This window comes from Heterodontus francisci, chromosome 4 (assembly GCF_036365525.1).
Source record: "Heterodontus francisci isolate sHetFra1 chromosome 4, sHetFra1.hap1, whole genome shotgun sequence".
NCBI lineage: Eukaryota > Metazoa > Chordata > Chondrichthyes > Heterodontiformes > Heterodontidae > Heterodontus > Heterodontus francisci.
This window is the reverse complement of record NC_090374.1, coordinates 99,311,660-99,324,520: the sequence shown is the minus strand read 5'-3', so window position 1 is coordinate 99,324,520 and position 12,861 is coordinate 99,311,660. Positions and strand designations below refer to the sequence as shown.

At 41.3% G+C, this 12,861-nt stretch overlaps 1 protein-coding gene across 6 annotated transcripts in view; it reads right to left on the bottom strand.

Annotated features, from left to right (window-relative positions):
• srfbp1 (serum response factor binding protein 1) overlaps nucleotides 1-12,861 on the bottom strand; it is a 269,448-nt gene that overhangs the window by 37,406 nt on the left and 219,181 nt on the right. The window contains exon 1 of one of the 6 annotated variants that reach the window (XM_068029903.1): nucleotides 3,801-4,037. The exons of the other annotated variants lie outside the window; for them this stretch is intronic. Within the exon in view, the coding sequence (XP_067886004.1) occupies nucleotides 3,801-3,851 (51 nt within the window). The 5' untranslated portion in view covers nucleotides 3,852-4,037. Of the gene's footprint in view, nucleotides 1-3,800; nucleotides 4,038-12,861 lie in introns of those variants that run through there. 6 annotated transcript variants of the gene reach the window in all.

The following is a 12,861-nucleotide window of genomic DNA, read 5'->3' as shown; positions in this document are numbered from 1 at the left end:
AAGGCCAAGAAGGGATTTGAAAACAGGAATGAGAGTTTTAAAATTGAGGCGTTGTTTAGCTAGGAGTTAATGTAGGTCAGAGAGCACAGGGGTGATGGATGAACGGAGTTTGGAGAGAATTAGGACACAGGCAGCAGAGTTTTTGGCGTGCGAAAGTGGGAAGAGAAGCCATTGTCGATGATGGCTGTGACTGGATAGGTAAGAATGGAACCAGACGATTGGTGACACAGATGGATGACAGTGGAGAGGCGTAGAGGAGGATGGTGTAGCCAACCATATCAAAGGTTATGAATAGCTCATACTTCTGTCACAATTACACAGGTCATTTGTGACTTTAATAAGATCTGTTTATGTACCGTGGCAGGGGCAGAGGCTTGATTGAAAGGATTAAAAAATGGAGCTCCGGGAAAGGTGAACACAGATTTGTGAGCGACAACATGTTCAAGGATTTTGGTGGGGAGAAGGAAGTTTGGAGATGGGGCAGTAGTTTTCAAGCAGGGAGGGACCAAGGATTGGGTTTTTGGAGGAGATGGGTGATGACAACAGATCTTTAGGAGAGGGGGATAGTACCTTAAGAGAGTGAACTGCTAATAATGTAAGCTAACTTGGGACCAGGAAGGGAAGCTAGGTGGTCAGCAGTTTATTGGGGAACAGGATCGAGGGAACAGGAGATGGGTCTCATGGACAAGAGGGGGCATGAGACGAGATAGGAGGGAAACTTGACAAAGAAGCACGTTTAGGGCTAGGGGAGGGGGTGCCTTGGAGGGTTGAGGGAAGGGCAGGAACTGGCATAGGCAGCTGACCTCAATCTTAGTGAGAAAGAGTTCCATTAGCTCCTTACACTTATTGGAAGGGTGAAGAAGACAGGGGAGAGGGGTTTATGAAGATGGTTTGCAGCACAGAAGAGAAGCCAGGTATCATCTTAGTAAGCAGTTTTGGCAGATGAGAGAAAGTCCCGATAAGTGCTTTATGTGGCCAAGTCAGATCTGGCAATGAATGCTTAAACCAGATGCCCGCCATATCCGTTCAAATCTGCGTACCTTAGATTTAAGGGAGATGAGGGCTGTACTGGGGGAATGGCCAAGGTAAGAGAGGGTAATAGTATTATTGGGAGCTAGGACATCAAAGGTGGAGGTGAGGGTGTTGTGGGGCAGATCAATAGCTGCAGAAATGTTGGGGAGAATGGCGGGCTAAAATCTAGACAGTTGGGATTTTGTAAGTCAGTAAGTTTTCCTAATGCAAGATTCTGCAGGTTTACTAGTAAATAATATTCTTTAAGTGTCAACTTGCTTCAGAGTCAGATGGTTATGGGTTCAAACCTCACTCCATGGCTTGATCTAGGCTGACACTTCAGTGCAATATTGAGAGAATGCAGCATCTTGCAGATGCTCTTTTTCAAATGAAACTTTAAACTAGGTCCCCGTCAACCTGCGGAGGCGGAGGTAAAAAATTTCACAGCACATTTTCGAAGAGCAGAGAGTGCTTATGATGTCCTGGCCAACACCAACAAAACATATTAACTCCTTATTTCATTGCTGTTTGTGGGACCTTGCTCTGGACAAACTGGGTGCTGTGATTGTTTGCAAAACAAATGACTACACTTCAAAAGTAATTTAATGGCTGCAAAGCACTTTGGGTTGGCCTGATAATGTGAAAGGATGTACATGTCAGTTTGTCTTTTTTAAATTTCTGTCCTTATATGCTCCTTTAACAAATTAAGGCACAAATAATATGATAGGTTTCACTGGGTGTGGACATTTCAGGTGTATTAAATTCCCTATGTTAAATGTGTACTGCTGTCTGTAGGCCTCACCCAGACTGCCACAACCAGGTCATAATCATACCAAGGATGTCTTGTTTGAAGTAGCAGGTAAATGTAATCATCAGCCAATATCATAGAGGTAATGCAATATACTTTTAAAACTAATGTAACTGGCCTGGGTTACTGTACCAAGGATTAAACCATGATTCATCATGAGTCAGCCTTATTGTTTGCATTTCTAAACAGCAGTCTGCTCAGTTACTAGCACTTAAGGTGTACCTGCCTTTACTAGTAAGAAAAAGATGTACGTGTCTACTGTTTACACTCTATCATCTGCAGCAGGACTGCCTAAACTTACGCACTTTAAAACAATGTTTCTGTTAATTTGTATAGATCTCAAATTGTGGATATTTAGCAATCTTGATGCTCTGATCCAAGATTTACCACCCATGAGGCAACCAGACGAGAAACAGCTCTTTGTAGCCCCACAACATTCCAACAGCACAACCAGAGCATAACAAATAAGTAAAAGATAATGAACTTGCCTGGGCTTTTTGGAACAGGTTGCCAGGCTTTACACGACCCATTGGCAATAGCTTTGATCTACCGTATAGAATGTTTCTTACTAGAGACACAGACAGTGAGCTTACATAGAACTGCAGTGTTGTGTACTGTAATTTGGTACAACGAAGAAACAGCTGCATTGCCATATTTCATGTATGCCATTTGTATCGCTGGATAAATTTTAGCACAATTCTGTCAGTTCATTTCTAATTGGATTAGAGCATGATATTGTCTTTCACACACTCTAGCAGCCAAAACATAAGACAGAGACAAGATTAAAAATAAAGACAGAAAATACTGGAAGCAGATGTGCTACCATCCGAAAGCAAAAACAAGAGAAAAACCAAAACATGCTTTCGGACGGCAGCACATCTGCTCCAGGCACATCTTTTGTTTCTTAGTTTCTTTTCTTGCCCCATTACAACTGCTTTTGGTCCTACACAATTAACTCTTCTATTATTTAATCTCCATCCTATCACAGACCTTTTGTTCTTTTCCCCACGATCCCTTTGCTTAATACCTATTACATTTCTAACTTTTCTCAGTTCTGATGAAAGGTCATCGACCTGAAATGTGAACTCTGTTTCTCTCTCCACATGTGCTACCAGACCTGCCGAGTATTTCCAGCATTTTCTATTTTTATTTCAGATTTCCAGCATCAGCAGTATTTTGCTCTTGTATCAGAGACAAAATTGAAGTTCAACTCTTCTGTTTTACCCTTTTTCTCCCCATGATATTATCTTCTTTTTCCGGCTTTCCCCTTTCAATAAGTTTTATGTTTCTTTATTCCCTTTTTTGTTTTAATCGTTTCTGAGTTGCTATTTCTTTTTTTTGTTGCTTCTGCTTTTGGATTTTCCTTTTTTCTTGCATTTGTGCAAATTGGCACCATTTTGCTAGTAATACCCAGTTTTGAGTCCCTCATTGGCTCTACGTTATTGACCATTGTTATGACCTCAGTAGAGACTGCCAACTTTAAAACAAGAGATATGAACTAGCCAATGACTAACTAAAGAATCACATGGCAAGATTTCACGTTTTTAAGACTTTTAAAGCTAAACTAATAAAATTCAACATTAATTAAACAATGCTTAATAGGTAGCTAATACACTAAATTACAGAGAAAGGTATTTTCCATTAACTCTAACACATTCGAAAACTCCACACTACATTTATACATTACACAATGTTCTCATTGAAAAGGTATCCTTGCAGTTAAAGGTTCTGAACTCCTCCCAGCTGCAATGGGTAGGATCTCCCAGAATCCTTCTCAAAGCCAAAGTCCTCTTTGATCACTTCTTCCGAATACATTTGACTGGACTTCTGTTAATAAAGCAATCCCTCGTGATCCCGTTGGTCTTTACTCATCTTTTCTCCTCCACAAACCTCAAGCCTTTGAACTGGGTTCAAATCTTAGCAGCCTTTTGTTGTATTGGTGATCTGAGAGCAGTTGTCTCTCCAGAAGCAACTGACTGACCTCTCTCTCCCTCCTTTGGCTGCGCAACTGTGTTGGTCTTCGTTTCTTCATTTCAGCCCCTAGACCTAGGAAAGCCTCTCAAATTTATCCAGATCAAAAGTCAATAGTCATTTGCCTTTGACAATTCTCATAACTCTGACCACAGCAAAACCACCTGGGACTTCCTTTGCTTCCTGTTGTTAAAAATTACAACTCAAATCTACATTTTAGAGCCCCTGGCTGGCTGTTTACAATCTGAGAGTCTGGGAGAATGAAACCTTTTGTCCTTTAGGTGTTGCAACCTTGCACCCTGTTTTCAAAAGGGACTTTGATCTGGGTTCCTTGTTCGCATGGTAACCAAGATCTCTGGCTTGTCTCTGGGCAGAATTTGTGTGAGGTCACATGTTTCCTCCGAATATCTATTTTACATTGCATTGAAGATCACAGTTTTTAAAACATAACCATGGTACAACGTCCAGCGTTCATAAGACGATAAAGGCTCACATTTCACTAAATGCTGATGCTACATTTCCCCTCTCGACTTGTTGCGATCAGTAATGGCCTAGAGTTAAGGATTCTTTCTAAATGGACACAAACCAGCATCATTGCTGAAACGCAGTGAAATCATGAGCAACTTTTCATGAGTTCATAGTTCGAGTTAATTTAGAAAAAACCCCAGTAATTTTAGAATGGTGTCCTTTCACCAACAAACAAGAACACATTTCTTTAATAAGAATATATTAAAAATTCCATGTCTCAATATATTCAAACATTTCCTGCAGTATTACTGGACACACTGTTGCAGGTTGTAGGAAAATTTTAGATCCACGATTCTGTAATAAGTCTACACCATCATCCAATCAGAATAAAATATGCTGCGCATATTAATGCCTAATAATAAAACTTATACACATTTGTGACATGACATCACTGCAAACTTGAAACACTTTCACTTCCTCAACATCGAATTCCAAATACGCAAACAGTAAAATTTAAAGTGAAACAAAGGAATATCAATTATGATAAAACAAGCTGTTTTGCTTTTCAAATCAAATGGTAAAAGGTGATCAGATAAACAAAGTTATGAACAGTACCTTTGGTACTAATATTTTATGATGTCTTTATTTGCAGAATATTCTCTTCTGCAATGAACTAGTGAACTGTTTAGTTTCCTATCACTCAGCTAGAAGCTGCCTTACAATTTGCTGCTTCTTGGATCCGACACTCAGTGGACCTCCTCATACTCTAATGTTCTGTTTGTTTTGGCAAAGGCTGCTATACAATTCAACAACACTTTCAATGTCTGGACTACTCACACAGTCAAACCTTTTTTCGTCTGCACTTTACTTAATGATACAGCCACCACTAGGCAACCACATTTATTATTTTTAGCAATGATAGACAGTACTTTACACTTAACATTAAATATCATTTAATATTTCACCTGCCAGGTTGCTGATGACAATCTCTTTGGAACACATCATATTCGCAAGTACTTTTATTTTGTCTACAAATTTAAAGTATTCTATTTATGGCTGGTCTCAAAAATTAACACCTTTCAATTTGCTCACTCCCTAAATTATCTAACTAACTTTCCCCTAAATTTTCCACATGAACAGTCTTTGCTGCCTCCCTGAACAGTCTGATCCACTCATTCAAAACCTTCTGTGCAAACTAATTAAACCTAAATTGTCTGTGCACCTTCCCTCCTCTATTTTGTGGCTCTAGAGTTTATGGCAACTTGAAATATACCAGGGAATAAGATGAAGTGAATCCTTAGATCCTTGAAATACTAGCTCATCTCTCTCGAATTTTCCCTTCAGAATAATCCCAGGCTCTTCAAACTCTCCTCATAGCTCAGATACCTTAAACTAGGTATTAGTTAGGTTGCAATTTTCTGCACAACCTCCAGGGTCTGGATAGCCTTGTTGTAAGACAGAGACCTGAATTGCACATAGTACTTCAGATATCGCCAAATTAGTGATAAATTCTTATCTTCATCGGTGCAGAGCACTGCATGTCAAAGCATATATTGGGAAATTGGAACGCATGCAAAATTTCAAAATTTGCTGATGACAGCAAACTTGGAGGTGTGGCAAACAGTGAAGATGATATGAACCTTCTGCAACAGGACATAGGCTGGCGGAATGGGGAGACAGCAGACAGATTGAATTTAGTACTGACAAATGTGAGGTGATGCATTTTGGCCGAAGGAATAGGGTGAGGCAATATATACTAAATAACACAGTTCTAAAGAATGTGCAGGAACAGAAGGACCTGGGGGTGCATGTGCATCAGTCTTTGAAGGTGGCAGGACATATTGAGAGAGACATATTGGACTTCATAAATAGAAGTATTGAGTAAAAAAAGCAGGGAAGTTATGCTGAACCTTTATAAAGCTCTGGTTAGGCCCGAACTGGAGTATTGCATCCACTTCTGGTCACCACACTTGAGGAAGGATGTGAGGGTCTTGAGAGGGTGCAGAAGAGATTTACCAGAATAGTTCCAGTGATGGGGGATTTTAGTTACAAGGTTAAGTTGGAAAAGCTGAGGCTGTTCTCCTTAGAGCAAAAGAGATTGAGGGGAGGTTTGATAGAAGTGTACAAGATTATGACAGGCTTAGATAAATTAGACAAGGAAAAACTGTTCCCATTAACTGATGGTACAAGGACTAGGGGACACAGATTGAAGGTTTTGGGCAAGAGATGCGGGAGAATATGAGGAAGAACATTTTTACGCAGCGGGTGGTAATGACTTGGAACTCGCTGCCCACAAGGGTAGTGGAAGCTGAGACGATCAATGATTTCAAAAGGAAATTGGATGGTCACTTGATGGAAATAAACTTGCATGACTATGGAGATTAAGCGGGGGAGTGGAACTGACTGGATTTTTCCATGGAGAGCCAGCATGGACTTGATGGGCTGAATGACCTCCTTCTGTGCTGGAAATGACTCTAAAATTGCACTAATATTTTTTATCCAGGTTTCTAATTTGGGGTCTCACTAGAACTGGAAACGTAAAGACAAACATTTACCCAACAACCATCTCCTGGAATTTGTGCTCTATCTCTGGCTATACATCCCAAGATCTGGTTACTTTTCCTACTGCTGCTGCACACTGTGCAGCTGCTTTTAATGCTCTTAATGGCAGTGCCCAGGAGATTTATGCCCCATTCTGGGACACTCCAGGGCATTGTGAAAGGGTTGGCAACCCTATCAGTAGTAATAAAAACAAGAAATGCTGGAAATAGTCAGCAGGTCTGGCAGCAGCTGTGGAGAGAGAAGCAGAGTTAACATTTCAGGTCAGTGACCATCAGAATTTCTGATGAAGGGTCACTGACCTAGATTTAGATTTATTAGATTTAGATATACGACCTGAAACGTTAACTCTGCTTCTCTCTCCATAGATGCTGCCAGACCTGCTGAGTATTTCCAGCATTTCTTGTTTTTATTTCAGATTTCCAGCATCTGCAGTATTTTGCTTTTAACCCTATCATTAGGACTGGCATCATTTTGTTCCACTTTTACCTATCTGATCACAGCTATAGCTTCTATAAAAATAGGCTTCTCTCTTCCCTCCCTTTCAATATCACTTCTGGAGATCCCCCAAGGATCTATCCTTGCTCCCTTCTTCTTCATGTCGTCCCTTGGTCACATTAGCTACAGACATGGGATCAGCTTCCACATTACACGGATGATTCTCAGCTCTACTCATCTCAAATGCTTCATTACCTCTGTGTTAGATTGCTTGTCTGACATCCAGTCTTGGATGAGTTGCAAATTCCATCAGGTAAAGAATGGGAAGACTGAAACCATTATCTTCAACCCTTGCCACCAACTCCATTTCCCTTCCTGATCACATTCTCAGGCTGAAGCAGACTACTTGCAATCTCAGTGTCCTACTTATTCCAAGTTGAGCTTCAAACCCCATATCTGTTCCATCACAAAGACAGGCTATTTCCATGTCTAACATCACCACCCTCTGCAACTACCTCAGCCCATTTGCCATTAAAACTCTCATCTCTGAATAGTTTTTGAAACTACTTGGGCACGCCATTGGAGTTTTACAGGCTCTACATAATTTTAAATGAATGTTCTTATTACACATATATGAAGCTGCTGATGCAAATTAACCAACAAATTAGGGAATCAGGCAACTCAAGTCAGGAATGTGATAGAATACTCACCATTTACCTGGATGGACATAGTGGCACCAACACTCATGAAGCTCACCACCAAGCAAAACAGAGCAGTTTGCTTGATTGGTGCCAATGTCAATGGGCTTGCCAGCCACCCCCTCCATTACTGGCACACCATAGCTGTAGTATGTACCATCTACAGGATACAATGCAACAATTCACTAAGCTTTCTTCAATGGTACTCCCGTCCCTGTTTGCTTCCACCAAGAAGAACGCGAGCAACAATCTCACGGGAACACTAACATCTCCAAGTCAAACACTATCCTGATAGATGTTACGACCAGGTGAGGAGGGGCTTCCCTCTTTTCCATCTCCTTGTTTGACCACAACAGGGTTTATTTCTTTCTAAAAGTGAATGTACTTGCCAATTCAGTGAGCGTCCCCTATTTACGTGCTATGATCATAAAAGAACCAGTCAGGTTTTCTTGACTTTAATAAAGAAACAGGTTAGCTTTATTGTACCTAAAATGATCTAAGTAAAATAATAAACTACGCTCCAACTTTCAGACACACATACTTGAGGGTCACAATCACACACAAATAGGTTACAGATTGGTAAGGATAGATTGGTCAGATTAGAGTCTGCAGCAATAAAAAGGGAGTCTATGGAGTTTGGTGACTCAGTTGTCTTCCGGTTGAGCTCAGTGGTCCTGAGGCTTGTAGATGCGACCAGCAGACTCAGTGGTCCTCCTGGAAAACAGTGGTGCGGATGAGTTCCTTCACGGGGTCTCGGTCTGCCGCAGTGACGCTTAGGTAGTTATGGCCAGCAGGCAGGGTTCAAAACCTGCCAGGTGGACTGGGGAGAGTGAGAGAGAGAGAGAGACCCCACTTGGATCCTTCTGATCAGTGTCAGTTGCTTGTCTGCTGCAGAGAGAAAAAAGCCACCTTAAAACACACAGATGGTGGGCCTGTAACATGATGGCTCAGCATGTATTCCCTCTTGTAACTGAACTAGTTCATGTCTACGAATTCCCCTTCTCTCAATCAGGGTCCCATTGTTCAAGTGATTGCCTTTGAGTGGTATATCTCCATCGGTTTCATGTCCGAAGATTGTCTTTAATGTCTTGTTAATGGGTGCTGGCCAAGTAAGACACTCCAAACTTCTCAAGTAATTGTTCAGGAGGAGACTGGTCAGACCATTCGACTCCCTCTTGATACATTGGAATGTAGGGGATCTTGATGCAAATTTCAGTGGCCATTTTAGCTGCTAGTGGTCACCTTTAAAAAAAAAATTAATTCAGGTTTCTTGCCGATAGATTAAAAAAATCATCATTCGGCATAGCACTGTGGTGCATCTGCGAGACAGAGAACTACATGGATAGCACATTTAGGGAGGTGGTCACACTGCAGGTTAAGAGTGTGCAGGCAGAGAGGGAATGGGTGATCGCCAGGTAGTCTAAGAAAACCAGGCAGATATTACAGGAGTTCCCTGAGTTGATCTCGCTTGCTAACCGGTTTTCCGTTTTGGATACTGGTGAAAGCAATGGTTCCTCAGAGGAGTGCAGCAAGAGCCAAGTCCGTGGCACCGTGGGTGGCTCAGCTGCACAGCAGGGAAGGAGGAAGAGTGGAAGGGCAATAAAATGATAGGGGATTCATTAGTTAGGGGAACAGTCAGGCATTTCTTTGGCCATAGACGTGACTCCAGGATGGTATGTTGCCTCCCTGGTGCCAGGGTCAAGGATGTCATGGAGCAGCTGCAGGATATTCTTCTGGGGGAGGGTGAACAGCCAGAGGTCGTGGTCCACATTGGTATCAATGACATAGGTAAGAAGATGGATGAGGTCCTGAAAGCAGAATTTAGGAAAGAAATTAAAAAACAGGAACTCAAAGACAGTAACCTCAGGATAGTGAGCATAGGAATAGGAAGATTGAGCGATTGAACATGTGGCGGGAGAACTGCTGCAGGAGGGAGAGCATCAGATTTCTGAGGCAATGGGATTGGTTCTGGGGTAGGTGGGACCTGTACAAGGTAGACGGGTTGCACCTTAGCTGGACCGGGACTAACATCCACGAGGGAGATTTCCTAGTGCTATTGGAGAGGGTTTAACCTAAATTGGAAGGGGGTTGGGAACCTAAGAGAGAGCTCAATTTGGAGGGAAGCAAAACTGGTAACAAGAAGTAGAAAAGTAGTAAGTGAAATTAGAAGGCAGACGAGACGAAGGCACACATCAAATTGGATCGGAATGAGGAATAATATTAAGACAATGTTAAGGGCACTCTATCTGAATGCACGCAGCATTTGCAACAAGGTAGATGAGCTGAAGTAACAAATAGAAGTGAAAAGGGTACGATTTAATTGCTATATTACGGAGACATGGTTACAGGGTGACTAGGACTGGGAACTGAATATTCAGGCAGATTCGTCATTTAGGAAGGATAGGCGAAGGGGAAAAGGAGGTGGGTAGCGCTGTTAATGAAGGACGAAATCAGTAGATTAGTGAGAGAGGATCTTAGATTGAAGGACCAAGATGTAGAATCAGTTTGGGTGGAGCTAAGAAACAGCAAGGGGCAGCAAACATTGGTGGGGATTGTTTATAGACCACCAACCATTGGGTGCAGAATAAATCAGAAAATTAGAGCTGCATGTTGCATGGGCAATACAGTAATAATGGGTGACTTCAATTTACATATCGATTGGATAAACCTAATTAGCACTAATGCTCTGGAGGATTAGCTCCTGGAGTGTGTACAAGATGGGTTTCTGGAGCAGTATGTTGAAGAACCAACATGGGATCGGACTATTTTAGATTTAGTATTATGTAATGAGAAAGGGCTAATTAATAACCTTGCTGTAAATGAGCCATTAGGAAATAGTGACCACAGTATGATGAAAGAAATTAAGTTTGAAAGAAATATAGATCATTCTGAAACTAGGGTCTTAAATCTGAACAAATGAAACTATGAAGGTATGAGGGGAAAGTTGGCTATGGTGGATTGGGAAAATACATGAAAAGATTTGACGTAGACAGGCAATGGCTAGTATTAAAAGAAGTATTACACGGTTTACAACAAATATACATTCTTCTAAGACACAAAAACCCAACAGGAAAGGTGAATCAATTGTGGCTAACAAAAGAAGTTAGGTCAAAGGAAGTGGCTTATAGGGTCACCAGAAAGTGGTAGGCCTGAGGATTGGGAACAATTTAGAATCCAACAAAGGAGGCCCAAGAAACTGATAAAGAAAAAGAGATTATGAATGCAAGCTAGCTAAAAACATAAAAGCGGACTGTAAAAAGCTTCTTTAGGTATGTGAAAAGGAAAAGATTAGCAAGGGCGAATGTGGGTCCATTGCAGGCAGAGACAAGACAGTTTGTGATGGAGAATGAGAAAACGGTGGAGAGACAAAACAATTACTTTGTGTCAGTCTTCACAGAGGAAGACACAGAAAATCTCCCAGAAATACTAGGGAACCAAGGGACATGTGAAAATGAGGAACTGAAAGAAATCAGTGTCAATAAAGAGGTAGTACTTGAAAAATTAATTGGATTGAAAGTTGATAAATCTCCTAGACCAGATGGGCTATATCCCAGAGTATTGAAGGAGGTGGCTATAGAGATAGTGGATGCATTGGTGGTTATCCTTCAAAATTCTATAGATTCTAGAAGGGTTCTTGCAGACTGTAAAGTAGCAAATATAACCCCACTATTTAAGCGAGCGAGAGAAAATGGAGAACTACAGTCCTGTTAGTTTGACGTCAGTAGTAGGGAAAATGCTACAATCTATTATAAAGGATGAGATAACTGGACACTTGGAAAATAATGATATGATTGGGCAAAGTCAACATGGATTTATGAAAGGGAAATCATGCTTGACAAACCTGTTGGGAGTTCTTTTGAGATGTTACTTGTAGTATAGATAAAGGAGAACCAGTGGATGTGGTGTATTTGGATTTTCAGAAGGCTTTTGATAAGGTCTCACACAGATTAGTAAACAAAATTAGAGCACATGGATTGGATTGGGGGAAATATACTGCTATGGATTGAGAATAGATAGAACAGACAGACAGAAAAGAGAGAGAATTAATAAATGGGTCATTCTCAGCTTGGCAGGCTGTTACTAGTGGGGTACAGCAAGGATCAGTGTTTGGGCTCCAGTTGTTCACAATCTATATATATGATTTGGATGTGAGGACCAAATGTAGTATTTCCAAATTTGCTGATGACACAAAACTAGGTGGGAATGTAAGTTGTGAGGAGGATGCAAGTAGGCTTCAAGGGGATTTGGACAGGCTAAGTGAATGGGCACGAACATGGCAAATAGAACTTAATGTGAATAAGTGTGAAGGGATCCACTTTAGTAAAAAAAACAGAAAGGCAGAGTATTTCTTAAATGGTGAGAGGTTGGGAAGTTTTGATGCCCAAAGGAGACTGTATGTCCTTATTCATGAGTCACTAAAAGCTAGTATGCAGGTGCAGCAAGCAATTTGGAAGGCAAATGGTTGCTGGCCTTCATTGCAAGGGGATTCGAGTACAGGAGTAAAGATGTCTTTCTGCAATTGTATAAAGCCTTGGTGAGACCTTGACTGGAGTATTGTGTACAGTTTTGGTCTCCTTATCTAAGGAAGGAGATACTTGCAATAGAGGGAGTACAACATTAGACTAATCCCTGGCATGGCGGGATTTTCTTATGAGGAGACATAACAGAAACTTGGCCTGTATTCTCTAGAGTTTGGAAGAATGAGAGGGATCTCATTGAAACGTACAAAATTCTTACAGGGCGTGACAGGGTAGATGTGGATAGGAGATGTGTGTCTAGAACCAGGGGACTTGGTCTCAGAATAAGGGGTAGGCCATTTAAGACTGAGGTGAGGAAGAATTTCTTTAGTCAGAGGGTGGTGAATCTGTGGAATTTTCTGACCCAGACGGCTGTGGAAGCTCAATCATT